This window comes from Dreissena polymorpha, chromosome 3 (assembly GCF_020536995.1).
Source record: "Dreissena polymorpha isolate Duluth1 chromosome 3, UMN_Dpol_1.0, whole genome shotgun sequence".
NCBI classification, from domain to species: domain Eukaryota; kingdom Metazoa; phylum Mollusca; class Bivalvia; order Myida; family Dreissenidae; genus Dreissena; species Dreissena polymorpha.
In genome coordinates this window covers 109,729,345-109,748,977 of record NC_068357.1, presented here as the reverse complement: position 1 = coordinate 109,748,977, position 19,633 = coordinate 109,729,345, and the positions used below count along the sequence as shown (strand labels likewise).

The window sequence follows — 19,633 nt, the reverse complement described above, 5'->3', positions numbered from 1 at the left end:
AAATAAATAACATAAAAATACTATCCAGGGTACGTTACTTCCACCTGTGCGCGTGACAGCTATATTTCAGCACTGCCGAAATAGAGGAAAATTTATTCCACAGTGGTTTATTTCGACAATGCACGTCTGATGATGGGATAAAATAATTGATCCCATCATCAGACGTGCATTGTCGAAATAAACCACTGTGGAATAAATTTTCCTCTATTTCGGCAGTGCTGAAATATAGCTGTCACGCGCGGCGGAGAATGGTCATATTACTCGGAATCAACTATAAAGTAATCATTTTTAGTAAAATCGAATCAGATTCAACAAAACAAACAATTTGATACCAAGATGTAATGTATTTTTAACACATAATGCAACTCAAAAAGCAAAAAAACATTATTTACAAATATTAAGTGCGCGTACTCGTGACGTCATTATTAACACGTCATACGACACAATGCATGTTCTTTCACGCTAAAGCTGCAGTTGTTTAGTGTGTTTTTTTCATTATTTCTTAAAAATCGGGGACGTAGAGGTATGATAAACAGAAAAACAGGTTAGTTGCTGATCTTTTTGTAATGTATTAGGCTCGGAACGATTAAAATAATTAAACAATGTTTGCTTAGAATAACTTTGGGATTTTCCGTGTAGTTCGATTTTCCTATTCTATTTTTAAAGAAATAATTTACGACTAAGAAAATAGATGGGATAAATCGAATACTAGGTCAGTGCCGAATAAAGCAAAGTTTATTTTGCTCGGCACGAAAATCTGAACCACTCGCCAAGGCTCGTGGTTCAGATTTTCTAAGCCTCGCAAAATAAACTTTGCTTTATTCGGCACCGACCTAGTATTCTCTATTTATCACGATTTTAACGTTGCCTGATATATTTTTTATATCATGGTCAACAGGAAATTCTTATATCAGTCATGTGTGAAGGATGGTCATATTACTCGGAATCAACTATAAAGTAATCATTTTTAGTAAAGTCGAATCCGATTCAACAAAACAAACAATTTGATACCAAGATGAAATATATTTTAAATGCAAAATGCAACACAAACAGCAACAAATATTTTTTTTTTAATATTAAGCGCGCGTCCTCATCTCGGCTCATGACGTCACAACTAACACGTCAAACGACAAAAGTCATATTCTTTCCCGCTAAAACTGCAGCTTTTTAGCGTTTTTTCATTATTTCTTTAAAATCGGGGACATAGCGGTATGACAAACAGAAAAACAGGTTACTGCCTGGAATCTTAGGTAAGTATTGCCCACATATATAGAGAATAACAGGTTATTGCCTGATCTTTTTGTAATATATCAGGCTCGACACGAATAAAATAACAGGTCGGCAAGCCGTTATATTATTCTAAGCCCTGCCTGATAAATTACAGAAAGATCAGGCAGTAACCTGTTATTCTCTATATATGTGGGCAATACTTATCTAAGATTCCAGATTCAGATCTGTGGGTTTTATCACATTCGAATATTCTGGGAGGGTAATTCTGATCTCAAATTAAGATCTGTGTGTGTGTAATCAGAATTTAAGATTCTATATACTACAACAAACAAGTGTATTTGCTGGTGATAAGGTTGAAACATTCAGTTCTATGTGGTTATTTAGGATCCAGGGCACCGTTTCAATAAACATCGTGGTTTACATTTACGATACGATACATTTTTCGAAGATACCTCAATGCTAAAGTCCATATCATATGATTATAAATTTTTAGTACTTAATTAATTACACTGGCATCTCAAGCGCCGTATATATTTGACGAGCATGGCGAGTTAATTCCTCTACTTATTAAGATTACAAAATTCTCTCGTAAGTTAAAATTGTCGTATGATCGTTTATGAAACGGCCCCCTGGCTTTTATTTGTTTAAGCTTGATCAAAGATTTGTTATGGGTTATTTACCTATTAGGATTCCGTGCTCTGCTATTTTACCAGAATCCAAGAGTTTATGTATTGATTGTGATGCATGATAGAATAAATAGATTATGTGTGCTGGCCATAGTTCAATATTCGGATGAATATGGCTGAGAGGGTCAATGATACAGATTTATGTGGATGATAATGATACACCATACTAATTAAATAATCTATGCGAAAGATCAAGACTGTGAATCATGCAAATGTGAGAAATCAAGAATCAATGGTATATGTGGTTCATGACCTTATATTATTCGTTGGCAACGCAGGTTCAACAAGAAAGCCGGCCAATGTGGGGACGACATGTTGATGTATTGGTTCCGTTTGATCAAGAACTCACAACTGTGCTACGGCGAGGGAGTGATGCCGGACAAGGATGACATGTGCAACAATGCAAATCTCAAAAGCACGCTGTACAATATGTCTGAAAGTCCAACCAGGATCCTTATGTCTGGTCTGACAGCGAGCGCAATATTCAACTACGGTATATTGCATGTCATTCTTTCAGAAGAAGGTTCTATATGAGCGTAATTGTCACTACAGATGATGATTCTGAAATAGTTTTTAGATCAAGGCTTGTATCCACATATGGGGAAATCTTCAGAAAAGTATCTCGCTATATCGTGTGGTTGCTTTATTTGAACCTAAAATGTATCAAACAAAACATTTTGCTAAAATGATGAGTTCCATAGGTAGAAAACATGAAATGCTGATTAAAAAAAGATACGAAGCTTTCATAGCAGTACAATTTAAAATACTATTTCTCGTGGGAGAGTTGTGGATACCGGCCCGGGCTATATTATAGACTGGTTTCAATTCAACATACACGACCAGCTTGTTTTGCATGCTACATTTGTAATTCTAACACGACACGTTCCAAATTTCATATAAACAAAGAAGAAAATCGTCTATGGGTTATTCTGCAATAATTATGGGCGGAGATTATACACTGAATGCACGCGCTGTCACTAAACAAAACATGCCGATACATTTTTCAACTAGCTTAATAATCCGGTATTTTATGAATGAAAGTGGGGCGGAGATCTGATCGACAGAACAGCCGAAAGTTATTTTATGGGCGGAACTTCACATAAAATAGTACACAAGAAAAGGAAGATACATTGTATAAATCTTTTGTAAAAACCGTGTTAGAATCGAAATAATTCATGTACGTTCGCACGAGATTTGAAACCACGCATGTAAACTTCTGGCCGTGGGTTAACTTATTCGACAACAAACTATAAGGTACACAAATTATTTCTTAATTACCATATAGTAAAGTCAGGTGTAAAAATGTCCGAAAATACAAACGGAAGTAAGTTTTGTATTTTTTTTTTGCTCAGCCCTGTGCAAATATTTGCGCCATTAAGTGTTTTTACAAACAAGCTTAAATACTCGTCATCTAAAAATATGTCAACTTTCGTGTCGTTTTTGGGTTATATTCAATAAAAAAAATTCATACACTTTTTTACTTGTCAAGTTATTGTGTCGGTTCTGTTGTGTTTTTATTTTATTAAATAGGCATTCGCATAGTTCAAGTTGCGATTACGTTTTAGACTACGATATAGCATTGTCGTGAGCATGAATGCCTAAGAGTATTGTGTGACCCAGCATTAGACCAATGCTGTTTTTATGATTTGTTTTTCGGGATCTTTTATTTTAAAACTAAGTCGGGGGTGGGGACATAAATTAAATTTAGAAATGATCGACACTAAAAATATTTTTTTTTCAAAAGAATGCGTTCTTTAAACAGATGACAATTTTTAACAATGAATGCTCGTACATTAAAAATATATCTCATTAAGAAACTCTAGTCTAATACTAACTTAAAATGTTTTATTACTTCCCAACCTGTTTCTGACCCTACCTATAAAAGTTATTTAAATAATACACCACGTCGTCTTGAAAATTATTGATAAAATTCACAATTCATACTTTTATGTTTTTTGCTTTGGTCGAATAATAGGGTAGAGATTACCGTAAAACAGTAGATACACATTTTGGCCTCGTGTTGTTGTTTTTAAAGTCGTATTCGTTGTAACGAGTCAAGCATACTATTATATTGTATAACATAATTCGGTATATTCCAAAATAGCGCAATCATATTTACTTTGTCTATTTCAGACTTCAAAACATTGAATGGGTGCGCCGTCTATAATAACACATGTAAGTTCGACGGAGTTTTTCAAATTTCCTTGTATAAAATGATATCACACTACTTTGACATGCGTCACAATTAAAAGCAATTTCTTCATGATGAACTACGCATTCAAGATTTAGTGGTTCTTGCGTCTATATTCAGCCCTTTTAAAATACTTTGTTGACATCAGGGATATTAACATGTATAACTAATTGGTGAAATGCGAGTTCCGTGTAATTCTGGAACGGCAATTACAAAGATCTTATCCAAAAGTTTATACTCATCAATTGCCTTATTTAAACTATACAATATACTACCAATGTAAGTAACCATTTAGGGCACACAATTTTTTAAACAAACATACGGCTTGTTTTAGCATGGCGCTGCCAAGACCGGAGACACAACTGCTCGCGATATGGAACCAAGTTCTGCTCCGAGAATAGAGACTTTGCCTCGTATTGGTGTGCAAAACACTGTGACATTTGTAAGTATACCAGTGGTGGCATTTGTAAGTATACCAGTGGTGGCAAATGTAAGTATACCAGTAATGTATATATACTTCGTGTTCATGCGTCAAACACTGTGGCGAGTGCAAGTACACCAGTCAGGTGTATATTTCCTCGGGTTAAAGGGGCCTTTTCACGTTTGGGTAAATTGACAAAATTGAGAAAAATTGTTTCATATTCGCAAATTTTCGTTTTAGTTATGATATTTGTGAGGAAACAGTCATACTTAACATTTACCATGCTCTAAAATAAACATTATATGCATCTTTTGACAATTTAAAAACCCGAAAATTATAAAGCGTTGCAACGCGAAACGAATTTATAATTTGGAGAGTTCTGTTGTTGTCGTTATATTCTGTGAAACTACGAGGATTGTTTATAAAGTATAAAATACATCAGGCATTGCATCCGGAAGGATGGCCGAGTGGTCTAAGTGGCTACTACTTTTACCCCAGGACTCCAGGGATCAGTGGTTCGAACCCTGCTGAGGGTTACCTCTTTTTTTTTTTTTTAATTTTATTCTTGTTTTTTTACTGGAGCTTTTTATATCTAAATGTTTCCATTTATCAATATAAAGCATTTTATGACACACTTCAAACATGTCAAAATCTGTGAAAAGGTCCCTTTAATGTGTCAAACACCGTCGAACTTGTAAGTATACCATTGTTGAATATATACATCGTGTTGATGTTTCAAGCATTGGGCAAAGTTTAAGTATGCTAATAATGTATGTTTACCTCGTGGTAATGTGTCAAACACTGTCGAGTGTAAGTATGTCAACGTTGTATATATACATAGTGTCCATGTGTCAAGCATTGTGCAAACTGTAAGTATACCAATGATGTCTAATATACATCATGTTTATGTGACATAGGGCAAAGTGTAAGTATACGTGACGTATATATTGCATCGTGTTAGTTTGTTAAACAATGTGGCAATACAATGTTCTGCATTGTTTTAACATTTTACTGATGGACTAGTACATTGATAGAGCTGTAAATTCGGAGTCAATCTCGCCCTTCGGCTTGTAGATGAAATTAACCACATTCATGTTGCTGTTATTGTTGCCGCTTTTGTAGTTGTTATTTTTATTAATTTTATTAGAATATATTTATATTGATTATAATAAAAGTGTTTATTATGTTTACGCATCGTTCTCTAATTTTGCAGGCAAAGTGGATAGCTTTGGGAGAGAGTTTAAATTTGAAATTCCAGTGCCAGTGGAATATGCGCAAGAAAAAAATTATGTTAGTTTGTATGTTACTCCACTGCTATCCAATACCCACGTTGCGGTCGGCCTTGTGGTTAATACAGATTTCCGCTATACGGGCAATACAGAATACTCCAATACACAATACGACACAGTGTGGCATGGGGGTACGCACAATGACGGCATCCGATATTACGACCCCGATGATGTAAATTATGGAAAATGGTGTAAAGAACGCTCTTGTACCATACATATATACAGCGATAAAGATGTCGCTGTCAATGTAGTTTTCCGAAAGCCAGATTTCAACACACCAGATTATATCAATACACCATTATTTCCCTCTGACCTTCAAACAACAAAATTTATTATGTTGAGTGATGACAAAATGGATAGCTCTATTTGTCGAATCGTGTCAGAGTTTAAAGAAACTACCATGTCCATTAAACAATCGAAAAGGGTCTATCCGTTTACATCAGGTAAAGAATTCTGGCAAGAAAATTACAATGATGCAGACATTTCTGGAATAACAGTTGAGACAAACAGACCATCCCTTATTTTCTGTGGTAATAATGATAAATTTTCTCACTTCAGTCAACTTATACCGATTCATTCAATGGCGACACAATTTTACTTTCCATCTATGCCGCTTCTCGCGTCTTTTTATAACGCCAAGCTAGTACTCCTGACCAATAGCGACAATACGATCGTGAACATCTCGAAAGGTTTCGATGCCTTCCACTTGCTCTACAACAGGGGGAACAAGGCCGTGCAAGACATCGACCTCTCGGTGTCCTACAATATCATCGCATCGGAGCCGATCGCAGTCGGTGTTCAGTTTTCAGACCATTTAAACAGGACCGTGTTCCACATTGTACCCCCAACGCACAACTTCGTCAGTGGGTTTTTCGCCTCCTTGTTCAGAGACCCTGATCTCAAGATGCCACAGCCGCCAACTGTCGTACACTCAGCCTATCACAATGGTAGCTCGGACACCTCTTACACGGACAATACAAATGATAAGCCCTTCTACAGATTCTGGGATTCGAAAGGCCCTGCCTATGGATTCTCCGTTGTCCAGTTCAACCACAACACGTCGATGATCGTCCCTGGCTACTCGGCTATTGGACCAATTATCACGCCGGTAAGTCACCGTCATTGACAAACCGCCGTTGCTATGACAATCCGTACCACTTACAAAGCCTAAGACGTAAATAAAGAGTTTGGTCTGATCTACAACTGTATTAAATTTCGAATAAAAAATGTGAAACAGCCCCTTAAATATGTATTCTAAAGTTAAGCTAAGGGATCTCAGGAAAAAAGTGCGCGCCTGTGTTCGTTTTTGACAATGTCAATAAAATTATTTTAATTGCGTTTATAATGAGGACAGAACCAATGCAATCCAGTAAGTAAAACATGCCAACAATATAGAAGTGGTATTTTCCCGATTCATTGACACGAAACATACCGTAAGACGAAAATCTTGGAGCTTTATTCATGACGTGTGTTTTTCTCATGAAGTTTTCCTATTAAATTTACAAGAGTACCAAGTTTGAAAACTAAATATTGACATCAGTGATAAATGATTTGATGTACTGCCATTGATACATTAATTGATAAATCATTTTATGTACTGGTTTTGAGACATTCTTGATAATTGACCGGATGCACTGCCACTGGCACCTGCTTGGGAGATGACTTGATGTACTGCAATTGAGACATCCTTGTTAACAAGCATTCTGTACTGCTATCGAGGCACCCTTGATAACTGACCTGTTGCACTGTCATTAATACATCCTCGATAACTAACATGATGTACTGGAACTGATGCATCCTTGATAACTGACCTGGTTTATTTCCTTGAGACATCATTGATAATTGACCTGATGTACTGCAATTTAGACATCATTGATAAGTGTGTTCCTAGATAACTTACATGATCTATTTCCTTGAGAAATGCTTGATAAATGACCTGATTTTCTGTTATTGGGATATCCTTGATAATTGACCTGATTTACTGTCATTGATACGTCCTCGAAAACTGACAATATGCTCTGATGTACTGCCTTTGAGCCATCCTTGATAACTGACCTGATGAATTGACATTAAGCCAACCTTGATAACTGACCTGATGTATTGAAATTGAGCCATCCTTGATAACTGACCTGATGTATTGACATTGAGCCATCCTTGATAACTAACCTGATGTATTTACATTGAGCCATCCTTGATAACTGAACTGATGTATTGACATTGTGCGATCCTTGATAACTGACTTGATGTATTGACATTGAGCCATCCTTGATAACTGACCTGATGTATTGAAATTGAGCCATCCTTTATAACTGACCTGATGTATTGACATTAAGTGATCCTTGATAACTGACCTGATTTATTGACATTGAACCATAATTGATAACTGACCTTATGTATTGAAATTGAACCATTTTGATAAATGACCTGAAGTATTCAAATTCAACCACCCTTGATAACTGACCTGATGTATTGACATTGAGCCATCCTTGATAATTTACCTGATGGATTGACATTGAGCCAAATCCTTGATAACTGACCTGATGTATTGAAATTGAGCGACCCTTGATAACTGACCTGATGTATTGAAATTGAGCCATCGGTGATAAGTGACCTGCTGTATTGAAATTGAGCCATCCTTGATAACTGACCTGATGTATTTAAATTGAGCCATCCTTGATAATTGATCTGATGATTTGAAATTGAGCCATCCTTGATAACTTACCTGATGTATTGAAATTGAGCCATCCGTGATAACTTACCTGATGTATTGACATTGAGCCACCCTTGATAACTAACCTGATGTTTTGACATTGAGCCATCCGTGATCACTAACCCGATGTTTTGAAATTGAGCCATCCGTGATAACTTACCCGATGTTTTGAAATTGAGCCATCCGTGATAACTAACCTGATGTATTGGCATTGAGCCATCATTTATAACTGACCTGATGTATTGAAATTGAGCCATCCTTGATAACTAACCCACTGTATTAACATTGAGCCACCCTTGATAACTGACCTGATGTATTGACATTGAGTCATCCTTGAAAACTGACCTGATGTATTGAAATTGAGCTAGCCTTGATAACTGACCTGATGTATTGACATTGAGCCACCCTTGATAACTGACCTGTTGTATTGACATTGAGCCATCCTTGATAACTGACCTGATGTATTGACATTGAGCCATCTTTGATAACTGACCTGATGTATTGATATTGAGCCATCATTGATAACTTACCTGATGTATTGACATTAAGCAACGCTTGATAACTAACATGATGTATTGAAATTGAGCCATCCTTGATAACTGACCTGATGTATTGACATTGAGCCATCCTTGATAACTGACCTGATGTATTGATATTGAGCCATCCTTGATAACTAAACAGATGTATTGAAATTGAGCCATGCATGATAACTGACCTGATGTATTGACATTGTGCCATCCTTGATAATTGACCTGATGTATTGAAATTGAGCCATCCTTGATAACTGACCTGATGTATTGACATTGAGCCATCCGTGATAACTGACCTGATGTATTGAAATTGAGCCATCCTTGATAACTGACCTGATGTATTGAAATTGAGCCATCCTTGATAACTGACCTGATGTATTGACATTGAGTCATCCTTGATAACTGTTATGATGTATTTAAATTGAGCTACCCTTGATAACTTACCTGATGTATTGAAATTCAGACATCCTTGATAACTGACCTGATGTATTGACATTGAGCCATCCTTGATAACTGACCTAATGTATTGAAATTGAGCCACCCTTGTTAACTGTCCTGATGTATTGACATTGAGCCATTATTTATAACTGACCTGATGTATTGAAATTGAGCGACCCTTGATAACTGACCTGATGTATTGAAATTGAGCCATCCTTGATAACTGACCTGATGTATTGAAATTGAGCCATACTTGATAACTGACCTGATGTATTGAAATGAACCATCATTGATAACTGACCTGATGTATTGAAATTGAGCCATCCTTGATAACTGACCTGATGTATTGACATTGAGCCATCCGTGATAACAGACCTGATGTATTGAAATTGAGCCATCCGTGATCACTAACCCGATGTTTTGAAATTGAGCCATCCGTGATAACTTACCCGATGTTTTGAAATTGAGCCATCCGTGATAACTAACCTGATGTATTGACATTGAGCCATCATTTATAACTGACCTGATGTATTGAAATTGAGCCATCCTTGATAACTAACCCACTGTATTAACATTGAGCCACCCTTGATAACTGACCTGATGTATTGACATTGAGCCATCCTTGATAACTGACCTGATGTATTGACATTGAGCCATCCGTGATAACAGACCTGATGTATTGAAATTGAGCCACCCTTGATAACTGACCTGATGTAATAAAATTGAGCCATCCTTGATAACTGACCTGATGTATTGACATTGAGCCATCCTTGATAACTGACCTGAAGTATTGAAATTGAGACATCCTTGATAACTAACATGATGTATTGAAATTGAGCCATCCGTGATAACTGACCTGATGTATTGAAATTGAGCGTCCGTGATAACTGACCTGATGTATTGACATTTAGCCATCCTTGATAACTGACCTGATGTATTGAAATTGAGCCATCCTTGATAACTGACCTGATGTATTGAAATTGAGCCATCCTTGATAACTGACCTGATGTATTGACATTGAACCATCCTCGATAGCCGACCTGATGTATTGAAAGTGAGCCATCCTTGATAACTGACCTAGTGTATTAACATTGAGCCATCCGTGATAATTGACCTGATGTATTGAAATTGAGCCACCCTTGATAACTGACCTGATGTTTTGAAATTGAGCCATCCTTGATAACTGACCTATTGTATTGAAATTGAGCCATCCTTGATAACTGACCTAACATTGAGCAATCATTGATAACTGACCTGATGTACTGGCGTTAGGACAGCCTGAGAACTGACCTGATCTTCTGCTATTGATAGGTCTTTAATAACTTACCTGATGAACGTCCATTGAGATATCATTGATAACTAGCATGCTGTCCGTATTTTCAAAATTACATCCAGTCCAGTAAATTAAGCTGTATATCAATCTCTTTGAATACTGAAAATATGCACTTTCTTTATGTTAACGACGTCAATTTATGCTTGTCCTATTTTCTATCTTTACAATTTAACTTCAATGAGTAACAATAAGAAAATGACGGGGAAACTATATGTATGATGGGGAAATTATATTATATTTTAACCTCTAGAAATGCATAAGTTTAATAACTTATGTTTTCAACCCATTTAAGCCCAGTGGACTCTCCCATCCTTCTAAATTGGATGAATTTATTTCCAAAATTAGGGATGTCTAGTATACTTATATCTATATTTAGAATATTTCTTACAGAAATTCCTATAAGCAAACAGCGCAGACCCGGATGAGACGCCGCATCATGCGGCGTCTTATCTGGGTCTACGTTGTTTGCAAAGTCCTTTTTTCAGAACGCTAGGCATAAATGGGTTAATTGACGTGTTTTTACATCAGAATGTTGACCGATGGAAGTGACAACTGTGCACTTCGTATAACTGTGTATGTTTGGTGTTTCGCTGAACCCTATGATAACCAATTATAAAGCGTATTACAAAACAAGTGTTCACACCGAAATCAACCATATATTATCCGCAGTCAAAGTAAACATCTGCTTCATTTGCTTCACCTGCTGACGATTGTTTTTAAAAATTTTATATGCTCACATATTTTATAAAAATGTATTACTTCTGAAAACATGCTACCTATACAGAATAAAGCGGTATGCGAAACCACATTATCGCGGAATGACATCGACAGCATCGACAACGACTGCGATGGGCAAATCGACGAAGAAACTTGCTATCCGGGTTACGGCGTATACCCTACAGGTACAGAGCTCGCCATTCCTTAGCTACTTAATCAACATTGACACCTACGTAAACAGCATTTTAATTTGTATGGTTGCTAAAAGGATGTACGGACACAAGTTCGCGTGATTATTGAATGATCGATCAATTAATTACATGAGGGTTACTTAAATAATAGTGAATAGTGGATGTATGTTTTGTTTAAAGCACTGTTTGCAACATGAACATTGTATTTCCATTTAAAGAAAAAAAATATTTGAAGCAATCAAATAAGTTGTTTGTCAGTAATAACATTGCATACATGATTGACTGCCATGAACCATAAGTGTAGATAACTTAAGTTGCTGAGGGTCGAGGTTGAGCACCCCAGGATGTATGGCTCTCTTGTTATGATGCACATATACGCTGCACTTTATAATTCATGATACTACAATGAAGAAACGTGCGTCCTTTATAACATAGTGTTCTGATGTAAGGATCCTCTACGTAATACACTAATGTATTGATGCATGTTTCACTGGAATGATGCGGTTTTGTTCCAGATCATGACCTAGACGGCGCCTTCAACGAAGACTGCGGAGCAATTAATGCAACTGGTAAAACTTAGTTGTGATACATCCCCAAAGAGTACGATTCCAATATTAAAAACTATATTTATGTGATGGCGATACATTGAAACGCAGTGTTTAATTCTGTTAAAGGTACGTCTTTAAAGTTTTGGCCCAAACTAATAAATACATGCCATGTTATTTATAAATCAGACATTAAACTATGAAAAGACACATTTTAGGATGGTGTCCATGCAACCATTTTTTTCTATCATTTTTATATCGGTCCATTATGATAGTAATACAATGAAATTGTGCATTATTTATATTTCATTCCTTTAATGCAGACTTAATTTTAAAAACTATACTACGAAAAATATAGTAAAAAGTACCCCGGAGCATGATCGGGAGCCTTTGAGAGTATTTCCGTACCCGGGGTACATTGAAGTATACTTAAGAGTACCCGGGGTATAATAAAGTAGGACCTGAGCTGACAACGACCAATGTATATGAAATATTTCTTTCAATTTTTATGGGTATGCCAGACATAAATAAAAGAATGGATATATACGAACGAAGGATAATGGCAAAACAATAACCCAAATGTGGCTTACTATGGAACAGTAAATATGGGTAGATATAGATTTCACCAGACAGCATATCTGGATGAAATTCACTTTAAACTGTTTTAAATTAGCAAATTCGCAAGAAGTTTATATCGTATTTATAATTAATTGTATAAATACATCTCGTCCTAAGACTTAGACAATTCTCAATTTCCGATCGTATTCTCAACTTTGAATATTGACTAAGGAATCCTGGGGCCATGGGCGTCACGTGTTATATGTTTACTAAGCGCGTTTGCTGATGTCATTTCAGGCGATTCCATCGTGTCGGCCCCTGTGCCCCCCGTCTGCATGGAGCCACCGAATCGCCCGGAGTCACAATGCTGGACAGTCTGTAAATGTCCATGCTCGTGGGTGGAAAAATACGAGGCGGAGAAGAATCTAACCAAGACGGAGCTGGAGGAGAAGTACAAGGACAAGAACGAGCAAATGCAACGGACACTGGCTGTAACCGGTTTTATCAATTCTTTTTTCTTTTTTTTGTCGTATCATACCAGTCTCAGGACTACTTTTTGTCGGGGAAAACATTTGGTTGGCCTCGGTCCTGATCGACAGTCCTGGAACAGTATTGTTTGCGTCAGATAACACGGTTCGATATTTATTTACGATTCAAGAATTATATGCAGAACATGTATATAATGAATACAAACACTAGTATGATATCTTGTCTCAAGAAACTGCTTTTCGTACGATATTCTATTGATACAGATTATAAGAAATTTGTACAACGATAATATTGTATATTAAAGTGACTTGTTCTCAGATTTAACAAATAACACATACACGCTAACAAAAATGATCCGTGGTACGCATTTATATGAGTCGCGATCTGAGAAAACTGTGCGTAAAGTGTCGTCCCAGATTAGCCTGTGCAATCCGCACAGGCTAATCAGGGACGACACTTTCCGATTTTAAGACATTTTTCGTTAAAATGAAGTCAAATTTAGGCGGAAAGTGTCGTCCCTGATTAGCCTGTGCGGACTGCACAGGCTAATCTGGGACGACACTTTACGCACATGCATTATGCCCAGTTTTCTCAGAACACGACTCATATATACGGATAACCAACAGTACGTACACATATGTATGAGTAACCAATGGTACGTACACAAATACACATGTAACCGATTGTACGTTTTCGTATTTTTAGGTAAGCAATGGTACGTACACGTACATATGTATAACCAATTTTACGTACACGTATGTATGTGTAACCAATGATACGTACACGTATATATGAGAAATCCATCTTGCAGGTTTCTAAGGAAAATCTGATGAACACCGCCATGAAAAAGAAGAGCGCAAGAGACGACCGGAAGAGCGCCGCAAGCATCGGCTACGTGGGCATCGCCATTTTCGCTATCGTCTTTGGCACAATCGTCATCTTGGACATCTCGGCGCTCATGCGTGACGGCCGCATGTTCATCATGAACTGGCGAGACGGGATCGGCCGCCTTGTCCGCTGCATCCGGCGCAAATTATGCGCGTGACGTGTTTGTGAAGATATGTTTTAAATATATGCGTAGTGAGTACATCATTTGGACTTGATCAATTTTATGTAATTATTGCATCGAAAGCACATAAAAGCTTAAGACGAAGTTCACGATATTGTGACTTGATTTAAAATTTAAAAAAAATTGAATGCTGCAATACTTGGGTTTTAATATTTGTGTAAAATTTCTGTGATGTTTACATAATCGTATAGATGTATTTTTTACATTCAATTATTATTGTATGTCATTATCATATATAAACATGAATTTAGAATGCAGGCAAAAGATAATCTGGTCATGCGTCTGGTCGATCATTCAAACTAGATTTTCATGTTTCAAAGGAATAACATCTTTTTAAAGGTGAAATTGTACACACTAGAGGACGATCCATGCAGAAACTAAATATAAATAAAGTAGAAAAGAAAAGGACAAATATTGAAAACATAAATATTTACGATTGTGTATTATTATTTTATTATATTCGCGCACTTTTTTCCATTTTAATACATTTTCAAATTGTTTTTTTTTTTAATTTCAATATGTATTCAAAATATAGAGTTTCTTCGAATGTTTGTTTAATTGTATACTTATATGAATATGTACCTACTGAAAAGTAAACGTAAGTTAATAGCTCAAAGTGAGAATGAACAAAGCGTTTTGGCAGTGGTCAAATCGGGATAGATTTATGTGCAGAGATCTTGATGTCAGGACATTGCTGAGAACATGTGCCTAGCAAAACGTTTGTCAAATCTTGCATCGTTAAGAAATCAAAGTCACAAGTAAAGGAAGCATTTGTTTAAGTTGGCATACTGCTTGTAATGTGATTTTCGTGGACATGTAGTTAAAATGTATAGAAAAAAAATATATAATACTATTTGATTTGAAGATAATGAGTCATTTAATGGCACACATTAGTTTTTGTCTCGTCAACATCTACGATACATATCCCAATATTGCTGGAAAAAAGGGGAAAAAATAATGCGATAGCTTTCAATTATGATGCATTTGATATTTTTTCAAGTAAATAAGAAAATAGTAGCAACATCGCCGCAATTGTACCACTGTATATACATATGTGTCTTGTTCTGTGAAAATTTGACAAAATGCATGTGCGTAAAGTGTCGTCCCATATAGCCAGTGCAGTCCGTACAGGCTAATCAGGGACGACACTTTCCGCTTTAATGGTATCTTTCGTTTAAAGGTAGTCCTTTTTTACCGAAAATCCCGTTTAAGCGGAAAGTGTCGTCCCTGATTAGGCTGTGCGGACCGCACAGGCTAATCTGGGACGACACAATACGCACATGCATTATGCCCAGTTTTCTCAGGCCAAGACGCATATAATTATAACACGCATACGGGAACGTTGTTTTTTAAGCTTTACATGGTCCGCTGCCACAATTGAATATCTGATCAAGTCTTCTTAGTAGGCCAACTACAGCAGTAATGCGCATCGGTTACCACTCTTGTTTTGGACTATTGCCGAACGAACTCGTGTTAATGAACTTTTTCAAGAAAAGTTAAATTTTGACATTTAAACGAATGCGAACACAATAAAAGATTTTGGGCCCCTGTGCCAAGGTTCTCGATTAAATAGAATATTCACGTACACCCTGTCATTGTACGATCCATCGCCCGTAAGCTCGCCGATGCAAGATTTAATCTATAAGCAATTACTTTGTATGTCACTGAGCAAGTTTTTCCATGCTGAAACTATATATTTTTTCTTTACAGTCGTTGTTGTTGTTGTTGCTGTTGTGTTGTTGTTTGTTAAACCGTTGTTGCTATTTTGTATATAAAGGTTTGGGAAAGTGTGGGTCACATGTTAATAATAAAAGTAATGATAATAATAATAATAATAACACAAATAATAATACTCACATGATAAAAGAAATGTTACTTCAATAATAATAATAATAATAATAATAATAATAAAAATAATAATAATATAACAAAGAGTTATTGTCTTTTTTACAAATATTAACATATAGTTGAAAAGCACTTGGTTAACCATATAACAATTTCATATTTTAGTATATATTGACCATTCTGTAAACATATAAGTTTATATGACTTTTTAGATATTGATGATGTTAATTGTTTCTTGTTATGCAAGTTAAGTTTCATTTATTTGTTTAAACAAATTGTTGTGTGAGCATGTTTACAGCTTAAAAAATAGATGTGGTTGTTTTATAATCAAATGTTGTTTATGTATTTTTTTTTTATTTATTCATTAAATGTTGTATTAAGAGGTTCTGTCTTGTTGAATTATTATTTATGGTTCCCTATTTTAAAATCACCGTAAAAATGGTTCCAAATTAAAGGAGTCGCGTTCTGAGAAAACTGGGCTTAATGCATGTGCGTAAACTGTCGTCCCAGATTAGCAGTCCGCATATGCTTATCAGGGACGACACTTTCCGCCTGGTTTGGATTTTTGCTAAGAAGAAGATTTTTGCTAAGAAGTCCGCAGTCTTTGCGGACTGCACAGGCTAATCTGGGATGACACTTTACGCACATGCATTAAGCCCAGTTTTCTCAGAACAAGGCTCATTAAGCATCATGCTCGAAATGTCGCTAAGTTAATCGCCACTTCAGCGTGTTTCAGTCCTGTTTGCTAAAATGGTTGCCAACTTCCGAATAATCGTAAGACAAATGTTCTATATATCTTTCAAAATTATTTAAAAACACATTTTTTGCGCGTATTTTTTTAAATGCTAATAGTATTTCATAAAAAGAGCACATGGTACACATATCTTACATTTTGAACATGATTCCAAAAAACGGGTTTATTGACGGTTCTTGCACATAATAGCCTTGTAAGTTTCATTTATGTATAGATTCAATTATATCTGATATTTACATGCCATCCATTAATTTTTTTAACAATCCGACATAGTTCGAGCACAGTTGCCAGCTGCTGGTTTAAAACCTACACATTATAAAATCACATATAATATTTAATTAAATTATAAACACTTTTTTAAAGGGATCTTTTCACGTTTTGGTAAATTTACAAAATAAAAAAAATGTAACAGATTTGCAAATTTTTGTTGTAGTTATAATATTTGTGAGAAAACAGTGGCACTGAACATTTACCATTCTCTAAACTATACATTATATGCATCTTTTGACGTTTTAAAAACCTGAAAATAATAGAGCGTTGCAACGCAAAACGCTTGAATAATTTGAAGAGTTCTGTTGTTGTCGTTATATTTTGTGATTCTACGAAAGTTGCTTATATAAAGTATAAAATGCATCACGCATTGTATGAGTACGGGTTGGCGAGTGGTCTAAGCGGTAGACTTCTACTCCAGGGGTCAGTAGTTCGAGCCCGGTGGATGGTTACTTCGTTTTTCCTTTTTAATTTTATTCTTGTAGTTTTTAGATCCAGTGATTGCATTTATCAATATAAAGCATTTAATGACAACTTCAATACATGCCAAAATCTGTGAAGATCTCCTTTAAAACGATATAAGGCGCTAATTGCGAAACTGGGATTTAAAACTGGACAAGTACATTACATGTTAAATTTGAAAATACATATTGCTTATCTCGTATAAATTACTTTTTTATCGCAATCATAAAATGAATGGTTCCTGCATACAATCATTATCACCATTACCACAACTAAAACGATGAATTGTGGTATTCCGGAACCTCACCTTATGCCAATTTCTTAATATGGCTGCTTATTGTAGGTATTTAAAACGTTTATGTTTTTATGAGAAAAGATAAGAGAGAAAGAAAAATTCATCACAAAGATATGGACATGAACGGCAAACACCTGTACCTAAAGAATGGCACGAGTTTCCTCTCAACATGACATACTATACTATTATGGTAGTTAGTTTTCACTGTCCTAATGCAGACGCGGTTACAGGATGTAAGGTTTGGGGTGGACTATTGTACCATTATCGATCGTCTAAAAACAGAACACTACAACCCCATGTTAAGACCTAACATATGCACAAATTCACATTCTAGTGCAGAATCTATGCTTAAATAACGACATATCGTCATAGCATCTATATGAACTCGTTAAGTGAAAATTGAGAACTATAGAAAAAAATATGGTAACTATAGTCTTAGACTTATTTTAATTTACTTCATAAATCCATCACACCGAAAAGTTTTCATTCAGATAGGTACGCATGTGGCGCAATTTCCGCGACCTCTAAATTCGTGTTTGCTAATACACGTCGCGTGTGATGATTTATTGTGTTTATCGTAGGTTTTCTGAGTGTTTATGCCATATGTTTCAAACAATAGCAATGCATTGCAAACAGTATTTCAGCAACAATGATTAAGTCGAATTATTATATATCTTTAAAGCTAGACACCATTCTCGTGTTAATGTTAGCCCATACCAGCTTCCAATCGATCATTAAATAGAAAGACAGAATGACATGCTGTAAAATTTACTGGGTTAAAAGGAATCATTTCAGTGCAATTGAATTTGGTTTTAATGCTTCAAAACCATTAGTGTTGAATCGACGTACACCATTTAAATATGTGTATGCCATAATAAGGTAACAAATAGAACAAGAAGAAAATACAAGAGAAATGACATCAAGCAGAAATTGACATGTTAACTATTATTTGTGACATACCATATGTAACATAACACACTATAATAATCGAAATTTGTACCAATTTTCATACAATCCAAATAGGCAGTCACCTAGATCAACATTTCAGTAGCCTCGGGTTATCGAACGTCACGGGCAAGAATATTTGCTTAACTTATGTGTCAATCTTCGGTCGATTCCTTATGTATTCGCTATGTGTCCGTTGTATAGGTCATATTTATGTTGCAGACACGTGACTGAACAAACGGCCATTCAGAATTGCACACGTTAAGTCAACTTGACGTTGAAGACACGTGACTTTAGACGGCCAATCAGAATTGCACACGTTACAATTATTAAAGCTTTCGTTATATAATGCGCCTTCTTTGTTCGACTGCGCAAGTAAGACTGTTTTATTAATATATATATATTAATAAAACAGTCTTACTTACGCAGTCGAACAAAGAAGGCGCATTATTGCTTGCTGTCGCGGGAGAGGCCCGTTGGGGGTCTTCGCGTTTTATCTTGAATATTGCTCGAACAATTGAAAACGTTGTGTTGTGTTCATAAGCAGAAATAAAACGTAAAAAATCTGAATCGGACCTGTCTACGTTTATCTTTTCATTGTGTTCTCCGTCAAGTATGCTATACATATTCGTGTGTCGTATGAATATTTGCACAGAACAATTGAA

The 19,633-nt window shown here is 35.9% G+C and overlaps 1 protein-coding gene and 1 long non-coding RNA gene across 2 annotated transcripts; both read left to right on the top strand.

The window, feature by feature from the left end:
• Positions 1–152: 152 nt before the first annotated feature.
• On the top strand, positions 153–4,550 carry LOC127874356 (uncharacterized). Its single transcript, XR_008046840.1, has 4 exons — positions 153–544; positions 2,195–2,409; positions 4,050–4,091; positions 4,442–4,550. It is a non-coding gene; the product is annotated as an uncharacterized LOC127874356 (long non-coding RNA).
• Positions 4,551–6,295: 1,745 nt separating this feature from the next.
• LOC127873518 (uncharacterized) lies at positions 6,296–16,037 on the top strand. The gene is made up of 5 exons (XM_052417400.1): positions 6,296–6,925; positions 11,613–11,730; positions 12,252–12,305; positions 13,137–13,330; positions 14,140–16,037. Exons 1-5 carry the CDS (start codon positions 6,398–6,400, stop codon positions 14,371–14,373), a joined length of 1,128 nt encoding a protein of 375 aa, XP_052273360.1. The 5' UTR covers positions 6,296–6,397; the 3' UTR covers positions 14,374–16,037.
• Positions 16,038–19,633: the final 3,596 nt, after the last annotated feature.